Source organism: Lampetra planeri, chromosome 55 (assembly GCF_965212315.1).
Source record: "Lampetra planeri chromosome 55, kcLamPlan1.2.h2, whole genome shotgun sequence".
Lineage (NCBI taxonomy): Eukaryota > Metazoa > Chordata > Hyperoartia > Petromyzontiformes > Petromyzontidae > Lampetra > Lampetra planeri.
Genome location: NC_136161.1, coordinates 3,165,112 through 3,187,872, shown reverse-complemented (window position 1 = coordinate 3,187,872; position 22,761 = coordinate 3,165,112). Strand labels below are relative to the sequence as shown.

At 46.4% G+C, this 22,761-nt stretch overlaps 1 protein-coding gene across 1 annotated transcript in view; it reads right to left on the bottom strand.

Annotated features, from left to right (window-relative positions):
- Positions 1 to 22,761, bottom strand: part of LOC144735478 (uncharacterized) — a 123,713-nt gene that overhangs the window by 18,281 nt on the left and 82,671 nt on the right. Inside the window, exons 13-17 of the mRNA XM_078617878.1 lie at positions 22,187 to 22,347; positions 19,834 to 19,986; positions 17,052 to 17,484; positions 7,804 to 7,948; positions 5,680 to 5,912 (exon numbers count right to left, since the gene is read on the bottom strand). Coding sequence (XP_078474004.1) covers positions 5,680 to 5,912; positions 7,804 to 7,948; positions 17,052 to 17,484; positions 19,834 to 19,986; positions 22,187 to 22,347 — 1,125 coding nt within the window. The remainder of the gene's footprint in view (positions 1 to 5,679; positions 5,913 to 7,803; positions 7,949 to 17,051; positions 17,485 to 19,833; positions 19,987 to 22,186; positions 22,348 to 22,761) is intronic.

The window sequence follows — 22,761 nt, the reverse complement described above, 5'->3', positions numbered from 1 at the left end:
CCGCAAGGCCTCTTTGAATTTAATCGGTTGCCGATGGGCCTGAACGCGGCTCCGGCCACGTTTCAGCGGCTCATGGAGTTGGTGTTGGCGGGACTGCAGTGGGAAACGTGCCTCATATATCTAGACGATATAATTGTCTTTAGCCGCACGTTCGAGAAACACCTCCAACGCCTTGAGACAGTTTTTCAAAGAATGCGGGCGGCTGACCTTAAGTTTAAACCGAAGAAATGCCACCTCCTGCAACAGTCCGTCCGTTATCTGGGTCATATTGTCAGTTCGGACGGCGTATCCACTGACCCTCTGAAAACGAAGTGTGTACGTGAGTGGCCCACACCCACTTCGGTGGGTGATGTTCGGCGGTTTATTGGATTCGCTTCCTATTATCGCCGCTTCGTTAAGAACTTTGCGACGTTGGCAAAACCATTACACGTTCTGACTGGCAAAAATCAAAGGTTTAAATGGGGGGCGGAGGAAGAAAGTTCCTTTATGGCACTTCGGGACCACCTCGCCACGGCGCCTACGTTAGATTACCCAGATTTTTCACAGCCGTTCATCCTTGATACGGATGCTAGTTATATCGGCATTGGGGCCGTTTTGTCGCAACGTAAGGATGGGGTTGAGAGAGTGGTGGCGTATGGCAGCAGGGTTCTGTCCCCTGCGGAAACGCGATATTGCGTGACAAGGCGGGAACTTTTGGCAATTGTCCATTTTGTTCGATTGTACCGACCGTACCTGTATGGACGAAAATTCCTGGTCCGCACTGATCATGCGGCTTTGCAATATTCCCTCAAATTGGATCAGCCGTCAGGCCAATTGGCCCGGTGGTTGGAATCGTTACAGGAATTTTCCTTCGATATAACGTACCGAAAGGGAGCCCGTCATGCGAACGCTGATGCGCTCTCGAGGCTGCCACCCGTTCCTCCGTGCACTTGCCTGACGGGCACGCACCGCTGCGCCACACCGCCCACGTCGCCCTGCCCGGTTATGGGGGCGATAGCGAATGAGGACGACACAGGGGCGAAAGCGAAAGAGGAGGACCAGCAGGTGTCGGTGGACACCGATGACACCTTACAGCTGCCGCACGCGGTCTGGTTGCGCGAGCAGGAGGCCGATGCCTCGCTGTCTCCACTACGTAAATTGGTTGGGAAACAGAAATCGCAATTGGCGGGCTGGAAGTGGCAGATGTTCCGGGGTAAGTCGGGATTGCTAATGTGTACCGATGGGGTGTCTGACCGACCACGCTTGGTGGTGCCTACTTCGCTGCGCTACGACCTGCTCCGTGCTCTGCACGCTGATAAGTTGATGCACCTTGGCGTCCAAAAGACTGTGGCCGCGATGCAAAAGGATTTTTTCTGGGCCGGTATGACGGCGGACATCAATGATTTTGTCCGCTCGTGCCATGACTGTGCGAAAAGGAAGCCGCCTCGGAGCCGCTATGTACCACCGTTGCGTTCCATTGAAGTGTCCCGTATTAACGAATTAGTGGCTCTCGACATTCTGGGGCCGTTTCCCCCGTCGGCTAGGGGCAATAAATACCTTCTGGTCGGGGTGGAATATTTTTCTCGATGGCCGATGGCCTGGCCTCTGCCCGACCAAACGGCAGCGTCCATCACCGACGCTTTCTTGAACGGGTATGTCATGGACAAGGGGGCACCTGAAAGGCTGCTCACAGATCAAGGCCGGAATTTCTCCTCTAAATTGCTTAGGGAAGTTTGTGACGCGCTAGGTACAAAGAAAGTTCGCACCTCCCCATACCATCCACAAACAGATGGTATGGTGGAACGATTCAATCGTACCCTTTCCGCTATGCTTTGTCACGCGGTCAGTGAAAAGCAAACCGATTGGGACTTGCACATACCAGGCGTCTTGGCGGCATACCGCATGGTTCCGCACACGTCCATGGGATACTCACCGTTTTTTTTTATGTATGGCCGTGAAAATGTTCCACCCATCGATGTACAACTGGGTACGCCGAGTAAACAACCATCCCGCTCCCTGCCTGACCACGTGCGTGACTCGCTTGAACGAGTAACGGAAGCGCGAGAGGCTGCCCGGTGTGCGACGGCCCGTGCTCAGGCAAGAAACGAACGGTACGCGCGTCGATCGCATACTCGCATGCCTTGGTCAGTGGGAGACCTGGCGTGGCTCCACTGCCCCCAGGTACCAGCGGGCACATCCCCTAAACTGCACAGGCCATGGCGGGGGCCTGTGACGCTTGTAGACGTTCGAAACTCGCAAAGTATCCGCGTTCAATACGGCAAACGTCGGTGGTATGTTCATTCCTCGCGACTTAAACCCTATGTTGACGCGTGTGTCGGTCCTTCATCCCCAATAGCTGACCTGCCGGGTTCTGCTGGGCCGACTACGCCGCTGGACACGCCCGTTGATCCCAGGGGGGATTGTGTTGTGCCTCCTGCAGATGAACAGGTTCTGAGGGCTGAGGAAGCCCCCGCTGCCCCCCCTCCAACGGGGCCCGCCCTGGACGTTACCAAGCACCACCAACCGACTTCTTCTTCGAGCCTGCCACCTCCTATCCATCCGGAAGCAAAGCGACCTTGCGCTGGGAGCGGAGAGGGTCCCGCGTCGCGTACGCGGTCGAAATCTCTTCCGTTTCGTTAACGTTTGATCGTTTCGCTGATTCCCTGTCGTTACCGCGCTGCAGGGGAGCCCTAATGTATGTTGTGATTTTTTTTATTATTATGGGTGACTGTTTTAAATGTTGTTAGGCGCGGGAACGCCGGTTCACCCTCAAATTGTTAAACACACCTTGGTGCCCTAATAAGATGTTGCGGAATTGGTTCTTCACCCTTTTCCCAGCCGAGATGGCTAAATTTTTTCACCGGGGGGGGGGGGGGGGGGGGGGTGATGTAATAACAGCCATAGAGGGTTCACGTGGGGATTGGCTTGCCGGTCCTGCTTGTAGCCAATAAGGGTTGAGATAGGGACCATGGCCCATGCGTCATCACGACAGGTCATCAGGAGTGATTGGCCTAGCCATTTGGGGCCCCAGCCAATGGGGAGCCGGATGAGGGGCGTGGTCCCGGGATTGACAGGGAACCATCGAGAATGGTCGAAGCTGTCCATGTACGATTGGCTGGGGGAACCACGTGACGAAGGTATTAAGAGCGAGTGGAGGGGAACGATCGTGAGCAGACTGGAACTGATGAGAGCAGGGTCACGCGCGGACGGGGGCTGGGGTTGCCACGTGCGCGGTGGGGACTTAGTGCGGGGTCTGTCCTCTCTCCGTTGTCTGCCAGCAACGGAGAGTGAGTGAGCAAGTGTATTGTGGAGTGGAAAATAAAAGGACCGATTCCGAAGCCGTCTCTGGAAGGATTATTACACCTGTATAAAAGACACCTGTTCACAGAAGCAATCACTAAATCAGATTACAAACTCTCCACCATGGCCAAGACCAAAGAGCTCTCCAAGGATGTCAGGGACAATATTGTAGACCTACACAAGGCTGGAATGGGCTACAAGACCATCGCCAAGCAGCTTGGTGAGAAGGTGACAACAGTTGGTGCGATTATTCGCAAATGGAAGAAACACAAAATAACTGTCAATCTCCCTCTGCCAGGGGCTCCATGCAAGATCTCACCTCGTGGAGTTGCAATGATCATGAGAACTGTGAGGAATCAGCCCAGAACTACACGGGAGGATCTTGTCAATGATCTCAAGGCAGCTGGGACCATAGTCACCAAGAAAACAGTTGGTAACACACTACGCCGTGAAGGACTGAAATCCTGCAGCGCCCGCAAGGATCCCCTGCTCAAGAAAGCACATATACATGCCCATCTGAAGTTTGCCAATGAACATCTGAATGATTCAGAGGACAACTGGGTGAAAGTGTTGTGGTCAGATGAGACCAAAATGGAGCTCTTTGGCATCAACTCAACTCGCCGTGTTTGGAGGAGGAGGAGGAATGCTGCCTATGACCCCAAGAACACCATCCCCACCGTCAAATATGGAGGTGGAAACATTATGCTTCGGGGGTGTTATTCTGCTAAGGGGACAGGACAACTTCACCGCATCAAAGGGACGATGGACGGGGCCATGTACCGTCAAATCTTGGGTGAGAACCTCCTTTCCTCAGCCAGGGCATTGAAAATGGGTCATGGATGGGTATTCCAGCATGACAATGACCCAAAACACACGGCCAAGGCAACAAAGGAGTGGCTCAAGAAGAAGCACATTAAGGTCCTGGAGTGGCCTAGCCAGTCTCCAAACCTTAATCCCATAGAAAATGTGTGGAGGGAGCTGAAGGTTAGAGTTGCCAAACGTCAGCTTCGAAACCTTAATGACTTGGAGAGGATCTGCAAAGAGGAGTGGGACAAAATCCCTCCTGAGATGTGTGCAAACCTGGTGGTCAACTACATGAAACGTCTGACCTCTGTGATTGCCAACAAGAGTTTTGCCACCAAGTGCTAAGTCATGTTTTGCAGAGGGGTCAAATACTTATTTCCCTCATTAAAATTCAAATCAATTTATAACATTTTGACATGCGTTTTTCTGGATTTTGTTGTTGTTATTCTGTCTCTCACTGTTCAAATAAACCTACCATTAAAATTATAGACTGATCATTTCTTTGTCAGTGGGCAAACGTACAAAATCAGCAGGGGATCAAATACTTTTTTCTCTCACTGTATCTCAAATGCCAGCCAACCCAGCCGGTTAACTCATAACACCTGGGCTCTGTCTCCAAGCCCATGTACACTTTGACATAGATTCAAGGTGCACCTAGCCTGGTGTAGATGCTTCAGTAATGTTGCCGCCAACTCAACAGAGCTTGTTTATCCTTGAGAAGCTGAGTAAATTACGGGAGGATGCATACGTGTTTTTATTTTATATGACCCAATGTGACCTGTGCATAAGACACAACACATGGAAGAGACGCACGGATACTGATGTGCGAAGGTGGAACGCAGGTGTGTAAAGAAGCAGATGGAGACATGGTGCTTGTGATTACACCGAGTGCCATACAGAAACACATGCATGGATCGGAGAATGTAAGTAAGGCAAATAATAGTGACGGTGAAGGAAAAACTAACGACGGGTGTTAGCCAAAGGAGAGGGATAGCCCTGGAAGACATTCACCGTGGAGATGGAGCGATTAAATCATCTCATTTGCAACAGACAGATGGAATGTTGCATCGAGAAAACCACGATAGATGGCGACAACTTGGGGATACCGTTATCCAGCAGTGGATAGATCGTGGCTGATGCAAATTTGCTTGTGGGGTCTTAGCATGGTCATCTGAGGGCAGTGACATGGCCATTATGATTCTCTTTTGCCACACGGCCATCTCAATGTAACATCTTAAAGAGTCTTTCTGTTCAAATAAATGCCCCCCCTTACGTGAATTATACAGGACACTTGTAGGGATCTCAGAAGTAGATATGTGAAATCTCTTTCCGCGGATCTCAGAAGTAGTTCTGCGTGAGAGTTCCGAATCGATGCTTTATCTCAAGCCACTGTTGGGCAGCACCAACGAAGGAAAGGGAGGAATGGAAGAAAACTGGAAGGGAAGGCCTCTGCCTAGTAGTGGGAGGATACAGGCCAGTAACAACAATGGCAGCAAAAACGACGACTCGTGATGGTGCACCGATGGCACTTTTGGAACAAATTTGGACAAGAGAGAGTGATGTAAATGTTATTCAACAACGAAAGCGCAGCCTGACCTTGTCCAAGTCCGTCATGGAAATCATCTTTTCCAGGGAATCCTTGACGAGGAAGGCCTCACGGGTGTTGCCGCCGCTGGCACCATAGGCCACGGCCAGCAGCACCACCACGTAGCACAGGTGTACCACAGTGTCCAGCAGAAAGGAGGACATCTGTCTGCGCTTTAAAATCCTGCGCTGGAGTTCGACGGTGGCGGCAGCACTCCCGGTCTCGATGGTAGGCAATACAGGAGCTGCAGCATCATCGTCCCATGGAGAAGGCATCGTCAGGAAAATACTGAGCGAAACGCAAAGGAATTTTGTTCGTTGGCCTAATGGGGATTTAAGGAGACACCTGGAGGGTGGCCGGGGTGGCTCAGAGGTCAAAGTCCTGAGATGGCAGCACCAAGATCCTGGGTTCATTTCGAGGCCGCCGACTGTGATTAAATCGTTGATGCTATTCGCCCATTTACCAATAACCTAAGCTTGTTCCTTGTTGCGAGGAAGACCTCGTGCCAATCTCTGACGACACGTGCACGTCGTGCGTGGGGTTATATAGCTCTATATTCTTTGGTTCTTTCGGTAAAGTCACATAGGTATATATAGTCACATAGTCACATAGACTGACATGCAATATCCTGGAGTCTACAAACTAAGTTGCACCTGTGGGGGGTGTTACACTGGGGAAACGAAACGACATAGCTCGTACCGTGTTCACGAGCAGAAGTCAGATCTGAAACATGGCAGAACGAATACCTCCGCTTTGGCTGACAATTGCTATAATGCTGTGGGCTCTCATGATATTGTTCTTTTTCCGAGACCAAGGTACTCTGCAAACCGTCGGGCTACTATCAAAGGTTTGTTCATGAAGCCTTCCAGATATATAAACATAGACATAACTTCAACCGAGAAGATGGATACAAATTGAGCAATCATTAAAAGGATATTATTAACCAGGTAAAACCTTAACTGCTTTATAGTGTTGCCTTCATTTCCGCATCTCCAGCTATTTCAGTTTTCCACTCTCAGCCTCGCCCACTTCCCCCCCCCCCGGCATTTTGTTCTTGTTCGTTTCCTAATCCCCCTAGCAACGTCTCCACCTCCCCGACCCCACACCCCCCCCTCTCTATCTCTCCTCCCTGGCTCCTCCCCCCACTCTTACCTATATAGGCTCTTGTCACAGCAGCCCTTTTTCCCACTTCAGCAATTGTTTCTTGCTGTGGTTGTCCCACCTGATAAAGTACGCTTGTGTTGTGCCCGAAACGTCATGATTTAATTCATTTTATTTTATACCTACGTGAATTTACCGAAAGAACCAAAGAGTATAGAGCTATATAACTCCACGCACGACGTGCACGTGGTGGAAAGGCCACCCTCGTCCAGAAGTGGATTGACAAAGGCCCCTACGATTGAGGTATTGGTCAGAAAGGCCAATCGGCTGATGACGCAAATTAACGACTGCTGCGTGTCTGTGCTCGCGGTTTGTGTTTGTGAGGAGCTCTTTGACCCGTTTCCACTTTCGGGTTGCACAACGCGTTGTTCATATCGATGTCCAACATTTCATTCCACGTCCTGGGAGAGCTGAATTGAAACTGAATTGAATTTAATTTAGAATGAATTATCTCATCCAGTACAGGACCCTCGTCCCATCTCCAACAAAGGGTTCTTTGCCGCTGCTGCTGCTGTGTTGGCAGCAGTGCACGAGTAAAATTTACAATAATGCAGTACGTTCCGTGTCGATAGCAACACTACGCGGCCTAAAATAGATACTTTATTTAGTATGTAACTTTTAGGGAAATGGCTCTTTATGCGCTGTGAAGGGCCATTGCCCAAAACGTCGCCTATTATATATGTTATATGTATTCCTTGCATTAATGTTTTGGCTCCTCCAGTTCTGCAGCGGATGATACAAGAGTTCTGTATCTGATGAAAATATCACTAAATGACAATGAAATAATGACTCTGCCAGAGTGGATAGCTCTTCAAGAACCAGATTGAGATTCAGTTCCACCTCGGATGTGGTGGAGATCCACGGGCGGTGCGGTGCGAAGATGCGGCGGAGAGCTCAGCGGCTTTCCTCACTTTCACGAGGAGACGCGGCATAGAGGTTGTGTTGAGTGATTCCCTTATTAAAACGCCGCTCACCAGACCCGCTGGATTCGTTGCTCCACGAGTGATGTGCTTTTATCTCTTCCGGGTGCCACTCGTCCAGAAATAGCTGCATCTCCATTTCACCATAGCTTTCCTTGCTCCTTGACGTGATGAGACATTTGAGTGCCAAAATTGATACCTGAAAACAAAAATCAATCAAGTGTCATTCTCCTTACATTTACAAGCAAATTTCTCTCTCCTACTCGCTCTCTCCTGCTCGCTCCTACATTGAGATGAGCTGTCCCGCCCATCTCTCAACCTTTATAAACAGCCTGCATCAGCAGATTCCCCCTCTTTTTAAATCTTTATATTAAGTTCGCTTGCTTACTTAGGACCGTGCAAATCTTTCGGTCGTTTTTTAACCCACTTCCCGTGATCCAATCGAGCTGACATTTTGCACACAGACTCGTTGTGCAAGACAATTATTGTCCGTGAAATTTTTTCCCCAAAATTGTACACTTTTTAGGCAAACAAAATGTATTTAACATTTATTCAAATAGAACTCATTAATGGCTTTAGCTTAACGTCACAGTGTAGGAGCCCAGAGCATAACACCTCCACAGGCCGTGGCGGAGTAGCGCAGTTGGTAGCGCCCTCGCTTCCCATGCCAAAGGTCGCGGGATCGATCCCCGCGTCCTCCACAGGCAAATATATTTTTTTACATTTATTCAAATAGAACTCATTCATGGCTTTGGCTGAACGTCACAGTGTAGGAGCCCAGAGCGTAACACCACCACAGGCCCTGGCGGAGTAGCGCAGTTGGTAGCGCCCTCGCTTCCCATGACAAAAGTCGCGGGATCGATCCCCGCGTCCTCCACAGGCGAATATATTTTAAATCCTTTATTAAATCCTTTATATTAAGTTCGCTTGCTTGCTTAGGACCGTGCAAATCTTTCGGTCGTTTTTTAACCCACTTCCCGTGATCCAATCGAGCTGACATTTTCCACACAGACTCGTTGTGCGTGACAAAAGTATTATATTTAATTACCAATTGCTTAATGGTGCAATGCAATCATCTGACCCATAGGTGACAGCCATCTCAAGCCAGAGGACGAGAGGATTCTCGCCGCCACGCATATAAAGGATTTATAGTGAAAAACTTTGTTTTTACTGGTTATACTTATTCACCTGAAGATGGTTACTTGTGTTGCGATCGAAACGTCAATGATCTATTATTTTTTCTACCTACGTGACGTTACCGAAAGAGCCAAAGAGTATGGATTCCTGCAGTCACGAAAGCTTCAAATCAAGATTGTCATTCTCCTCTTGAGATTTCCTTTTACTTTACTTCAGTGATGCAATTTGTGCGAATCGTGTAACAAAGCCCATGTGTTGTCCGTTCGAAACTCTTTATTCAATCCTCCGCTGGATAAAAGACCACCCCCCATGCCGTGCGGCTCGCAGGGGCTAGTTGAACATACTTCACCCTGCCGGTCGCTGCGGTTTGGTGAACGAAGGTGGCGGCCACAGACGCGGGGGCATATAAGCACTGTCACTGTCCAGGCTCGAAAAGCCTGTTTGGCTTCTTAGACCGAGCGAGATGGGCTGCATTCTGGGCTGCAGGCAGGGCGAAGCGAACCTAGGGAGCAATCGTAAATGGCGCTAGAAAACTCAACACATCCTTTGTGAACTCCGCCTTCAACAGGAACATTAAATATGAGGTGATGTTTTCGGCAGTGAGCCTTCTTCATAGAAGAGAGCTAGAGAGGCCAGAGAGATGGAATGAATCATCGTTTGAGACTGTAATGAATAATATACACGGTGTGGCCCTGAAATCTTTTTTTTTTAAGAATGTTTCTAAAATAACGATTTCAAAGTGGCGAGTGAACCTTTAGTAATGGTGGAAAGAGGCAGGACACATGGTGAGAACAGCTGACAAAAGATAGACAGAGTTAACGACAACGCGGATGCTGAACAGGTGAAGGAATCGGAGGAAGATGGTGCAGCAGATAGCAGTGAGAGACAAAATCATAGAGTTCGGAGGCCACGACTGGACAGGAAGGAACCGAGGGAAAAAATGCAAGGGAATGGAGGAAGGCCTTCATCCAGCAGTGGGAAGTTGCACGCTGACAACAACGAAGAGTGACATCCACAATAACCAGGTAATTCGAGACTTAAACATCGCAACCTCCCGGCTTTGACATTCGTCAAAGACACTGGTGGAACCATTAGCCGCATTGGAACATCAACAGGCCGATGCGTGCACTTCTCCTTCATGAATAGACAATGAAAGACGAGCCACAGCAGTGCAATTGTGGCCATGCAACTCAAACTATGGACCATATAGTAAAACCCATAGAGACATGGATACATAGAAACCCATTGAGATACATGGAGACAGACTCATAGCGATACAATCTAGAGATAAAAAACTCAGAGATACATACTCATACTGGTAAATGCTCAAAAAGATGCACTCATTGAGTCCCATTGAGATACATTAAGACGCATAGAAATACAAAGCGAACGATAGAGAGATACATAGCGACCCATAGATATACATAGCATAGCGAGCCATAGCGATACATAGCGACAAATGGAGCTAGATAGAGACGCATAGCGACCCATAGGAGATATCTTCTTGGTTCTTTCGGTAAAGTCACGTAGAAGGGAAGTAATAAAATAATAAAAATAAAACATAATAAAACAATTCTCACGACGTTTCGGCCACAACGCAAGCAGCCGTCCTCAGGCGAAGAATGATACACCCCAAGCTTGGAGCGTATATTTAAGCAGGGTTAGAGGGGGGGAGGTGGGAAGAAGAGCGCCTAAACAAAATAATTTGCATATCAAGAGGAATTCAGCATATGGAAAATGTGTAGGAGGTGGGCGGAGGGTTCCAAATCAATACTATGCCCGTGCATTATGCAGGATTAGCAGCATCAAAGGGGGGGGGGGGGGAGGGGGGGAACATTAACAAAGGAAAGGAATGTTAATAGTATGTAGCTGTAGTTACTAAACCACGTAAAAAACTACAGTATAAACTGCATAACAAACTAAAGTATAAACTACATAGCATCATCAGTAAACTTACTATACTCTACAATAAGCTGAGTTACTAACAGTAAGTAATACATAAAAAATTCTACGTTGTAAAAAATTATATAATATGCTTCCATCTAAACTTTATTCTCTTACATCACACGCGTCTATACCGTACTATATACTTCCATAGGCAAAACCAACATTAAATTACATACTGTATTGCTATAAACCACCCTATACCTTATACATTTTTAATATAACACTATGTATTATTCTACCCACCCTAATGTGTATCAAAATGGTTTATTACGTCCTTCCAGTGATTGCTAAGCCAGAATCCATCTTCTCGGTTAAAATTGACTCTGTGTTTGTAAATGTGGATCGCCTCATGAACGAATCTCTCATGATAGCCAGATGGCTTGCAGAGAACCTCTGTCTTGGAGAAGTCAATGTCATGTGAGCCCACTGAGTTGTAACAGTGATCTGCCACGGCTGAGGTGTTTGTCCTACCGTGTTTCAGGTCAGCTTTATGTTTACGGATGCGGTCCGAGACATGTCGTTTGGTTTCCCCAATGTAACTGCTACCACAGAGGCAACTTAGTTTGTAGACACCAGGGTACTGTATGTCTGGAACCACATCTTTTACAGACGGTACCAGATCACGGATTTTATGTACTGTGTTGAATCGGACCTGGATCTTGTGTTTAATCAGGATTTTGGAGATCTTTTTTGTGACCCCAGCAATGTAGGGTAAGGTGATGGTCTTGAAAGGCTCCTCAACAGGATCCTTCTTGATGGTTGGAGTGATGGCTTTGCGGATTGTGTAGTCGGAGTAACCATTAGCCTTAAGAGCTTGGCGTACGTGTTTGAGTTCACTGGAAATGTGTTCATGGTCGGAGATGCATTGGGCTCTATGATATAGAGTCTTGATGAGGGAATTCTTCTGGGATGGATGGTGGTGGGAATCCGGTTTTAGATAAGCATCCGTGTGGGTGGCTTTCCTGTAGACAGAGTGGCTCATTGAACCATCAGGTCTCCTTTTGATTAGGACATCCAAAAAGGGTAGCTTGCCGTCATTTTCGACTTCCATGGTGAATCTGATGGCTGGGTGTATGGAATTGATGTGGTCGAGAAATTGGTCTAGAGCAGGCCGGCCATGTGGCCAGATGACAAAAGTGTCGTCTACGTACCTCTTCCATAAGGTCGGGCGTAGAGTGGCAGTCTGGATGGCGTCCGTCTCAAATTTCTCCATGAAGATGTTGGCTACAACCGGAGATAAGGGGGAGCCCATTGGGGTGCCCTCAATTTGCTTGTAGAAGGTTCCATTCCAGGTGAAGTATGTATTGGTTAAGCAGTGTCTCACCAGGGGGGGTACCCCAGCATTCAGTCCTTGATGAACCAAGTCTTCAATGATTGCGATGGTGTCAGGCACAGGCACCTTGGTGAACAAGGAAACCACATCAAAACTGACAAGCAGGTCGTCTGGGGACAGGGCAATCCCATTGATTGTTGATACCAGGTCAGTAGAGTTTAGTACTGCAGATCACTGTTACAACTCAGTGGGCTCACATGACATTGCCTTCTCCAAGACAGAGGTTCTCTGCAAGCCATCTGGCTATCATGAGAGATTCGTTCATGAGGCGATCCACATTTACAAACACAGAGACAATTTTAACCGAGAAGATGGATTCTGGCTTAGCAATCACTGGAAGGACGTAATAAACCATTTTGATACACATTAGGGTGGGTAGAATAATACATAGTGTTATATTAAAAATGTATAAGGTATAGGGTGGTTTATAGCAATACAGTATGTAATTTAATGTTGGTTTTGCCTACGGAAGTATATAGTACGGTATAGACGCGTGTGATGTAAGAGAATAAAGTTTAGATGGAAGCATATTATAGAATTTTTTACAACGTAGAATTTTTTTATGTATTACTTACTGTTAGTAACTCAGCTTATTGTAGAGTATAGTAAGTTTACTGATGATGCTATGTAGTTTATACTTTAGTTTGTTATGCAGTTTATACTGTAGTTTTTTACGTGGTTGTTTAGTAACTACAGCTACATACTATTAACATTCCTTTCCTTTGTTAATGCTCCCCCCCTCCCCCCCCCCCCTTTGATGCTGCTAATCCTGCATAATGCACGGGCATAGTATTGATTTGGAACCCCCCCCTCCGCCCACCTCCTACACATTTTCCATATGCTGAATTCCTCTTGATATGCAAATTATTTTGTTTAGGCGCTCTTCTTCCCACCTCCCCCCCTCTAACCCAGCTTAAATATACGCTCCAAGCTTGGGGTGTTTCATTCTTCGCCTGAGGACGGCTGCTTGCGTTGTGGCCGAAACGTCGTGAGAATTGTTTTATTATGTTTTATTTTTATTATTTTATTACTTCCCTTCTACGTGACTTTACCGAAAGAACCAAGAAGATGAATCCCTGCAGTCACGAAAGCTTTAAATCGAAATTTAACCGCCTCTACGGGGAGGGTTTCCACATAACTTTGAGATCCTTCAACAAGCTCCGGGACAAGAAGGCTCAGCTAATCGAGTCTCTCACCTTTCTGAAGAGATGCCGCGACTCTAAGGTAATACCGAACGCATTTACACTAACATCTGCTGCTGTAACTTCTTCTAATGCGAAACGAATTCTGTCTAGAACTAGCTTAGCTCTTATCTCAGAGAAAATCAGACTTACGCACACCGAACTAGATCAGTTAGACAAGACACTCTACAAATCACACTTATCTTTGAGTGCAACAATGTCCACATCGGATTGGGAACATGTGGAAAAAATGACTGCCTCTTCAGCTGCCGCTATGTCGACTAAATGTAAGGACAACTTGGTTTCCAAATTCAACCGCCTCTCAAACAAGAAACCGGACCCACACATTGAAAAGCTAGATGTTAACAAAGTCGTAATTAATCGCAGTAACAGTCCTATTTCTGAAGGTTTGAAATCCATTTTAGCTAAAGGACTAAACTTTGCAGTCACACCTAGACACATACCAGTTAATGATATAATTGCTCGAGTAGATGTAGCTCTCAAGGGCTTGAGTCACATCGCTGCAGACGTAGCAAGATCGGAAATCTCTGTAACCCTCAAAAACGCTAAGATGCCAGCTAGCAACATCAGCAAAGATGAGCGTTTTGAATTAGCTCAATTAAAAAAGAGGGATGACATTGTCATCCTCTCAGCCGACAAAGGCAATGCCACTGTCATCATGGACAAAATAGAATACAACAACAAAATTCAAGAACTACTCAACGATGGCAGCTATACAAAAATAAAAAGAGACCCCACCAACAGCCTCGTCTCCAAAACCAACAACATCATTTCTGCTTCAACCGCATTAATTGATCAGACCAAACAGTTCTCGTTGAAACCTTCTGCAGCCAGGCCACCAAGATTGTACGGCTTGCCAAAGATACATAAAGAAGATACACCTCTTCGTCCCATTGTCTCTACTATCAACTCCCCCACTTACAAACTGGCTCGTTTTTTGTCCGAAATCCTACGGCCTTTCACTGGAAAAACCACCTCTGCAGTACTAAACTCTACTGACCTGGTATCAACAATCAAGGGGATTGCCCTGTCCCCAGACGACCTGCTTGTCAGTTTTGATGTGGTTTCCTTGTTCACCAAGGTGCCTGTGCCTGACACCATCGCAATCATTGAAGACTTGGTTCATCAAGGACTGAATGCTGGGGTACCCCCCCTGGTGAGACACTGCTTAACCAATACATACTTCACCTGGAATGGAACCTTCTACAAGCAAATTGAGGGCACCCCAATGGGCTCCCCCTTATCTCCGGTTGTAGCCAACATCTTCATGGAGAAATTTGAGACGGACGCCATCCAGACTGCCACTCTACGCCCGACCTTATGGAAGAGATACGTAGACGACACTTTTGTCATCTGGCCACATGGCCGGCCTGCTCTAGACCAATTTCTCGACCACATCAATTCCATACACCCAGCCATCAGATTCACCATGGAAGTCGAAAATGATGGCAAGCTACCCTTTTTGGATGTCCTAATCAAAAGGAGACCTGATGGTTCAATGAGCCACTCTGTCTACAGGAAAGCCACCCACACGGATGCTTATCTAAAACCGGATTCCCACCACCATCCATCCCAGAAGAATTCCCTCATCAAGACTCTATATCATAGAGCCCAATGCATCTCCGACCATGAACACATTTCCAGTGAACTCAAACACGTACGCCAAGCTCTTAAGGCTAATGGTTACTCCGACTACACAATCCGCAAAGCCATCACTCCAACCATCAAGAAGGATCCTGTTGAGGAGCCTTTCAAGACCATCACCTTACCCTACATTGCTGGGGTCACAAAAAAGATCTCCAAAATCCTGATTAAACACAAGATCCAGGTCCGATTCAACACAGTACATAAAATCCGTGATCTGGTACCGTCTGTAAAAGATGTGGTTCCAGACATACAGTACCCTGGTGTCTACAAACTAAGTTGCCTCTGTGGTAGCAGTTACATTGGGGAAACCAAACGACATGTCTCGGACCGCATCCGTGAACATAAAGCTGACCTGAAACACGGTAGGACAAACACCTCAGCCGTGGCAGATCACTGTTACAACTCAGTGGGCTCACATGACATTGACTTCTCCAAGACAGAGGTTCTCTGCAAGCCATCTGGCTATCATGAGAGATTCGTTCATGAGGCGATCCACATTTACAAACACAGAGACAATTTTAACCGAGAAGATGGATTCTGGCTTAGCAATCACTGGAAGGACGTAATAAACCATTTTGATACACATTAGGGTGGGTAGAATAATACATAGTGTTATATTAAAAATGTATAAGGTATAGGGTGGTTTATAGCAATACAGTATGTAATTTAATGTTGGTTTTGCCTATGGAAGTATATAGTACGGTATAGACGCGTGTGATGTAAGAGAATAAAGTTTAGATGGAAGCATATTATATAATTTTTTACAATGTAGAATTTTTTTTATGTATTACTTACTGTTAGTAACTCAGCTTATTGTAGAGTATAGTAAGTTTACTGATGATGCTATGTAGTTTATACTTTAGTTTGTTATGCAGTTTATACTGTAGTTTTTTACGTGGTTGTTTAGTAACTACAGCTACATACTATTAACATTCCTTTCCTTTGTTAATGCTCCCCCCCCCCCCCCTTTGATGCTGCTAATCCTGCATAATGCACGGGCATAGTATTGATTTGGAACCCCCCCCTCCGCCCACCTCCTACACATTTTCCATATGCTGAATTCCTCTTGATATGCAAATTATTTTGTTTAGGCGCTCTTCTTCCCACCTCCCCCCCTCTAACCCAGCTTAAATATATGCTCCAAGCTTGGGGTGTTTCATTCTTCGCCTGAGGACGGCTGCTTGCGTTGTGGCCGAAACGTCGTGAGAATTGTTTTATTATGTTTTATTTTTATTATTTTATTACTTCCCTTCTACGTGACTTTACCGAAAGAACCAAGAAGATGAATCCCTGCAGTCACGAAAGCTTTAAATCGAAATCCATAGGAGATACATTGATACAGACACTCAGTGATATGAGACGCATAGATATACATTACAGACAACCCACGTTTGTGCGATTTTGCCCATTCAACAAAAACTATGGGCCATATAGTAAACCCATAGAGACACAGAGATAGAGGCTCGTAGATATATAAAGATATACATTCAAGACAAGCCACACGAGTGTGATTGTGGCCATGAAACCCAAACTATGGACCATATGGTAAACCACTGTGGTCTGCACTCCTTCAATGGAGGAGGAACAGCAAAACTACACGAACTTTCCTAAACCCCTCTCGTCATGGCTAACAGGCATTGCCATCTAGCTCCTGAACGTATTGGCATACACAACAGAACAACAATAAGTATCAGATGAATTATTATTTCATACAGATGTTGCGAAGCAATCGTAAATAGACGTCTTCGTTCAGAATGAGATAGTCATTGTTTGATTCCGCGCAGTCCTGAGAATGAACACAGCAAGACATGATCGCTTTGCTGCTACGCAGCCACACGTCAGAGATTATTTAATCGTCCGTCTATGCAGCAGTTGTGCACACACCCTCCCTGCGAGAAGTAAGGATGCGGTTCACAGTTGAGCATCGCTCGCAGGGTGGGAGGCGGGGCCCCGGAGGTTGAGGGAATAGGACTTCGATTAAGCATCACATTGGATGGGAGAGTGAGAGGCAAACCCCTACAAAGGTTCACACGAACCTTAATGGGCTGCACCAGACACAGGGAGACGCTGCTTGACATCAGGAAGAGCACGAGCCAGCGGTTGGCCTTCTCGGGCCCCCACTCCATGCTGTAGAGGACGGTGAAAAAGCCGCTCGTCACGATGATGAGGAAGACGAGGGCCCATGCCACGTAGATGGTCCAGCGCGGCAGTCCCTCGCCGCCCGCCCGCTCGCCCGCCGGCCGCTGTCGCCGAAAGATGAAGATGATGAGGATGCTGACGGGGATCTCGATGAGGCTGTTGACGATCGCGATGAACACGTTGCCCAGGAGGGCGGTGGCACTGCTGCCGCGCTCCACCGTGAACCACATGGCGTTGGTGATCATGACGAGGAAGAGCAGGGACACGCAACAGGAGAGGCGCTGGGTTCGTGTGAAGTTGTCCTTGCTGATGCGCATTGTGCACGAGTTCCTGCCAGCGGGAACGCACACACACACAGGCACGCACACGCAGACCCGCACACGCACGCAAGCAAACACGCGGTCATCAATGACCGCATACAACCACGCCAATCACTTAAATTTGGTTTTGTCCTCAATTTATAAAAATTTCGACTGTTTTGACTATTCGGTGATGAATATTCTGCCCTCTGCTGTGTGGACCAGAGGTCGAGTGAAGCTATTCTCAGAGATTGCGCTGTGATATCCGCTTCCGTGGGCCAATCTTTTACACAAAGGGTTAAAGGGAAAGGTCACGTGAATGGAACTCAGCAGGGATTTTCTTATATATCTGTTTCAATGGGCCACTCTCTAAAACAGAGGATTGTAATGCACTGCGAGAGATCGAAATGGCAAATCGCATCGGGAAATGTCACCGACAGCACAATCGAGGCAATCGTTGTCATTACGATGGAGAATTAGAGGTCAAAACACGGCAAGCGGCCAGTGACAAGCAGCGCTGCTGACGATGCAATGAATGAGAGTTCGTACATATCTTGAATTGAACAATGTTATAATAATAACTTAGGAAAATAAACGATGGGAGCGCGTTTACAATTTATTTTTGAACCTCCAGTGTGGTAGTTGAACACAGTATGGCAAAGTAAATAAATTAGAAATATAAATTTATAAATAATGGGATTTGCTGAAGGAGTAGCGAGGGACGGCTTGCACGTCACCCCTGTGGGGCCCCTACCACGGGGATGGAAATGGGCCAGAAGGATTCTCACACTTCTGCTCTACTCTCCCAACTCCGCTGGATCCCTGTCTGTGTCAACTTCTCACTCCAGTCTATCTGACTCTGTCCCATGTCGTCCTTTATGCTCCCTGTCTCTACGGCCCCTCTCTGTGCATCCCTCGCCCGGCTATGCCCAGTCTCGCTCTCTAGCTCCTCCGCCTCTCTCGCTCCCCTCCACTGGAACCATCTCCCACTGCAGCATCCAGAGCAACCATCTTCACTATAACAACTTGCAGCTTCCGTTCCTCCCATCAAACAACCCCCATCTCGTCTCCCTTTGCCCATCCTACTTGTACTCCCTACCAGCGGCCCCCAGCTGCGACCAGGCCAACCGCAACCCGTCATTATACACTCCCACCTGGCCTCCTGTCACCATATCTACACCACCACTTTTAATAACCCCATTCTTTATGTGTGGGACCCTTTATGCCAGTATCAAGAAAATGAAAAAAGTTTTACGCTTTCCAGCTAAAATATTTGCATTGAGTTTGTGCTGTTTGCCATTTCGTGTTCTTTGGTCTAACAACAGTGATAATTTATTTTTACCCTTCTATCTATCTGGCAACAGAGCTGACACCTTTTTTACAAGGAGTCATGTTTGCATAGACCACAATACCTGCAGTCATAATGCAAACAAAAACATAACTCTGATAATGTGCACTGTCCTTGAAGTTGATTGGTCCACACCCGAGACAACTTTCCTAAAACCCAATCTCACATGGGTTGGACCAGATGATACCAAAAGGCGCACAACTCAGACAATGCACCATCAGAGTATGAAAGCTCAGGGTAAGCATTTACACCATTGGAACCTCATTTGCCAGTAAAAAATATGGTAATTGTTTTTTTACCCTTCTATCTGGCAACAAAACTGACACCTTTTTACAAGGAGTCATGTTTGCATAGACCACAATACCTGCAGTCATAATGCAGTCATAATGCTAACAACAGTGTTCAGAAAAGGCCATGAAGGAGGCTGTCTCTGATTTAATCCAATCAGTTTCAAGGACAATGCATACATTCATACTAGAGCATGGTTATTTGCATGTTTTACTCAAAGCATGCTGTGTGGTTAATGTAGACTTGATGCATTTTGATAACTGGTCTCTATTTGGTGTTTAAAGATTTTAACACCTGTATTCTTGCCTCTATATTTTTTCGTATCAATGCCACTGTTTAAGGAGCTATATACCTTTACAAAAATTAAGAGCCAGAATGTGGCAGTGGAAGTGAACTTTTTAACCAAACTGCATCATTGTAGAAGGAACCAGGAACAGCAGCAGTGGGTAGTGTACATCTATATCTCTATCTAGGTCATGTGCGATTCTCTGTCCATCACGTTCTGGATCTCCCAAATACTACGTAGGGATATACATAAGGAATATATATCTAACAATGCTTTATTATTTCTGATAATTGCCCAGAAGCAGTAAAAAATTCCTAACTTATAAGGCAATGCTCATGTCCTCCGCCCCCCTTGCGCTCAGGCTGAGTTGGTATGATCCAGCCCTAGAGTGGTGATTTGGGGTGGTGCAGGCCACATCCAGCAGTCGTTCCTTTTTTTGCTTTCCCACCCCTGCCTACCATAGGAAGTCGTCAGAGAAGTGTTTCTTGAAAGACTGCGTGAGCAGCCGTGACCAACTTGTGATGCTGTGTCCCGGCGCAGAGTCCGTGCGCCGAGAGAGGCTTCCATCGCCATACAGGACCGAGAGCCACGCATTGAAGATAAAGAAGAACCTGCAGCGTCAGATGATCCGGTGATGCACTTTTGTGTCAACTCATTATAGTAACACCTCGGTTAACGAAGAGCAAGGGGTTCAATGACGTCATCGTCCATTTCATAAACTTCGTTTACTAGAGGTAGATATAACAGTGAGGGATTGGGATGCGTTCCATGACCTTAGAGAAGGGGGTGCAATAGGAAAATATTGCTGCGCGGTAGCTGTTACTTTGTCTTCTTGCTTTAAAACGATCTTTAGGATGGACTGCGCTAACCCTAACGAACGCGCCACTTAACTTTTCGTTTCCCCGGCCTCTGCCCTCCTTATGATCTGCGTTTCATTTCCAAAACGATGGATTTATGTTGCACGTTTAGCCCAGCGAAGGTCACGCGCGCTAGCTGGTCTTTGGATTACATTATGGGGGTAACACAGTCCCTTGATCACAGCAAAGAACACAATAATATGTTACCAACACGAGGGAGGCTCGCCAATAAGCATTTCGCTATTTGGCTGCTAACAACTGAGACAACTTCACTCGGCTGTGTTTACAGGGTACGAGCGGCGTTAAACATTTACTCTTCTTATTCACTTTGCATAATTTCTGAAGATATATCATTTGGTTCTAATGGAGCTTCACGCCAAGAGGCTCCGTTCACCGAGGTACTTCTCTCTCTTCTCACTTTGCAGAAAAAAAATCTGCGCAGAGCAGTGGTGAGAACATAACCGTGCACTGCACTACACAGGCAATATATGTCACAGTAGTTTTTGTATTTTGGTATGTTTATTTATCTCCTAGCCTTTAAGGAACATAAATGTTTTTTACGTTTTATCTTACAACTTTTTACACGCATTTTATATTACGCTTTATTGTAGTATTGTTTACAATTACGTTTATCTTCAAACTGGACTTTTCGGATACCCGAAACAGTGCTTCTCGCTGTTTGTCCAGCTGGCTAGGCTTTACTCTCGTGACAAAAATAGTAATTTATTTATTGAAATTCACTTTGAATTAGAGTGGACATAAATTACTGAGCATTTACATATTAAGATAACTGCCCACCAAAGGCATGTATGTATGTTGAACTTCTTTCATACCGCACGTAGACAACCATGCGAAACGCAGGTGGCCTGTGTTGGTTGCTACATTTTTTTATATGGGAGAGTGAGGAGTTAGGATACATTTTCTCTGCAATGCAATTCCTTCAATATATTTTAAAAGACACCAAAGCGGATGTTTTTTTAAGTGCTTAACAGTGACAGAAAGGACAATAACTCGATCTAGAATACAATTTGAAATTTAGTAACTATGCCTCGGTTCGTCATGCACTATTGACACACTACACACAAGAACTCGTGGTACAAAACCTAAAGAAAGGATGTTCAGTTACCTATTGTGCATCTATACTCTACAACCATTGGTTTAAAAAGTGTATATTGTTGATATATAAAGATATATTACCTTGTCTATTATACTATATGTATTATTAGTTTTTTTTATCATATAAAATAGTTTACACTTGTATAAACATAGTCGCCATCAATACGGTATGTGGGGGGAAAAAATATTGAGAGTACGTGTACACATGAAAGAGACGACAGCCAGTCAGGGACGCCAACGCTTGCGTGTCTCCTGGTGCATGCAGTGTAAACAACGTGGTTCCGAGTGGTCAAGTTAATAAATTACGAATACATTACGCCAATGTACCACAGTACGTAAAACGGGATTGGGTATCGACAAGTTGAGTACGTTATTGCCGAAGTACGTAGAACGGGAAGGCGTAAATCTGGGTATTATTGTACATGGGCTCCCGGCCGCTAGACTTTTCCCGAGTTCCTTCTGGAACGATGCAGTCAGGTTCCAATGTTTCTTTGTATTGTTCACTTTTTGGTGTTCTCTGGTCTGATACTGGTGAGACAGGGCCATAAAGAAGGCTGTCTCTGGTGTAGGCCAATCAATTACAAAGACAATGGATATGTTATCACAGCATGTTTGCATGTCTTTGCCACAAGTACGTGTGGTTAATGCAGACTTTATTCCTTGCAATAAGTAATTATTTGGTGTTTGAACATGTCAACAGGCATTTTACTGGTAGGAAGGGCAAAACCTATTTTTATTTTTCATAGCTTCAATGTTCACTCCCAAAACGACACTGGATCCTTCCAAACCTTTTCCATCTTTGTACCCCGCCCTGCACCCCGCTGATGAGGCCACCTACGTGGTGTGCTGCTCGATGTCGTACAGCAGGACTTCGTTGAGGAACCAGCTGTGGTCGTCGCTGAGCTCCGAGCTATCGAGCCAAACTTCCATGGCCTTTGCTCGTCCATAACATCGCGGGATCGAGACAATGAATGCTCTCGTGACACCGGGTGGAAATTCCTGGGCGGAAAAATCAGGAGACCATCATCATCAATAAATTCTCTTTTGCGAAAAAATTGATTTTGGCTCTTAATATCAAACTGTCGCTATTCCACAGGGTGTCCCAGTGAATTTACCAACATTTCATATGGGTCTTCTCCCAGTGCTCCGGTTTCCTCCCATATATAAACACTCTTAAATTTGTAATAAAATGACTCCTTCACAGTGTTGATCTCTGTTGTCCTTTATTCGGGTCCTCGCTCAGACTCGTGCCACCTCCTCCGCGCACCCTGCAGCCACACCGCTTCTCCGCTCCGCAGCCACACCGCTGCTCCGCTCCGCAGCCACACCGCTGCTCCGCTCTGCAGCCACACCGCTGCTCGGCGTGCCCCGCACACCCTGCTAGCCTTCGCTCCCGGCTAGCTTCCCACACTC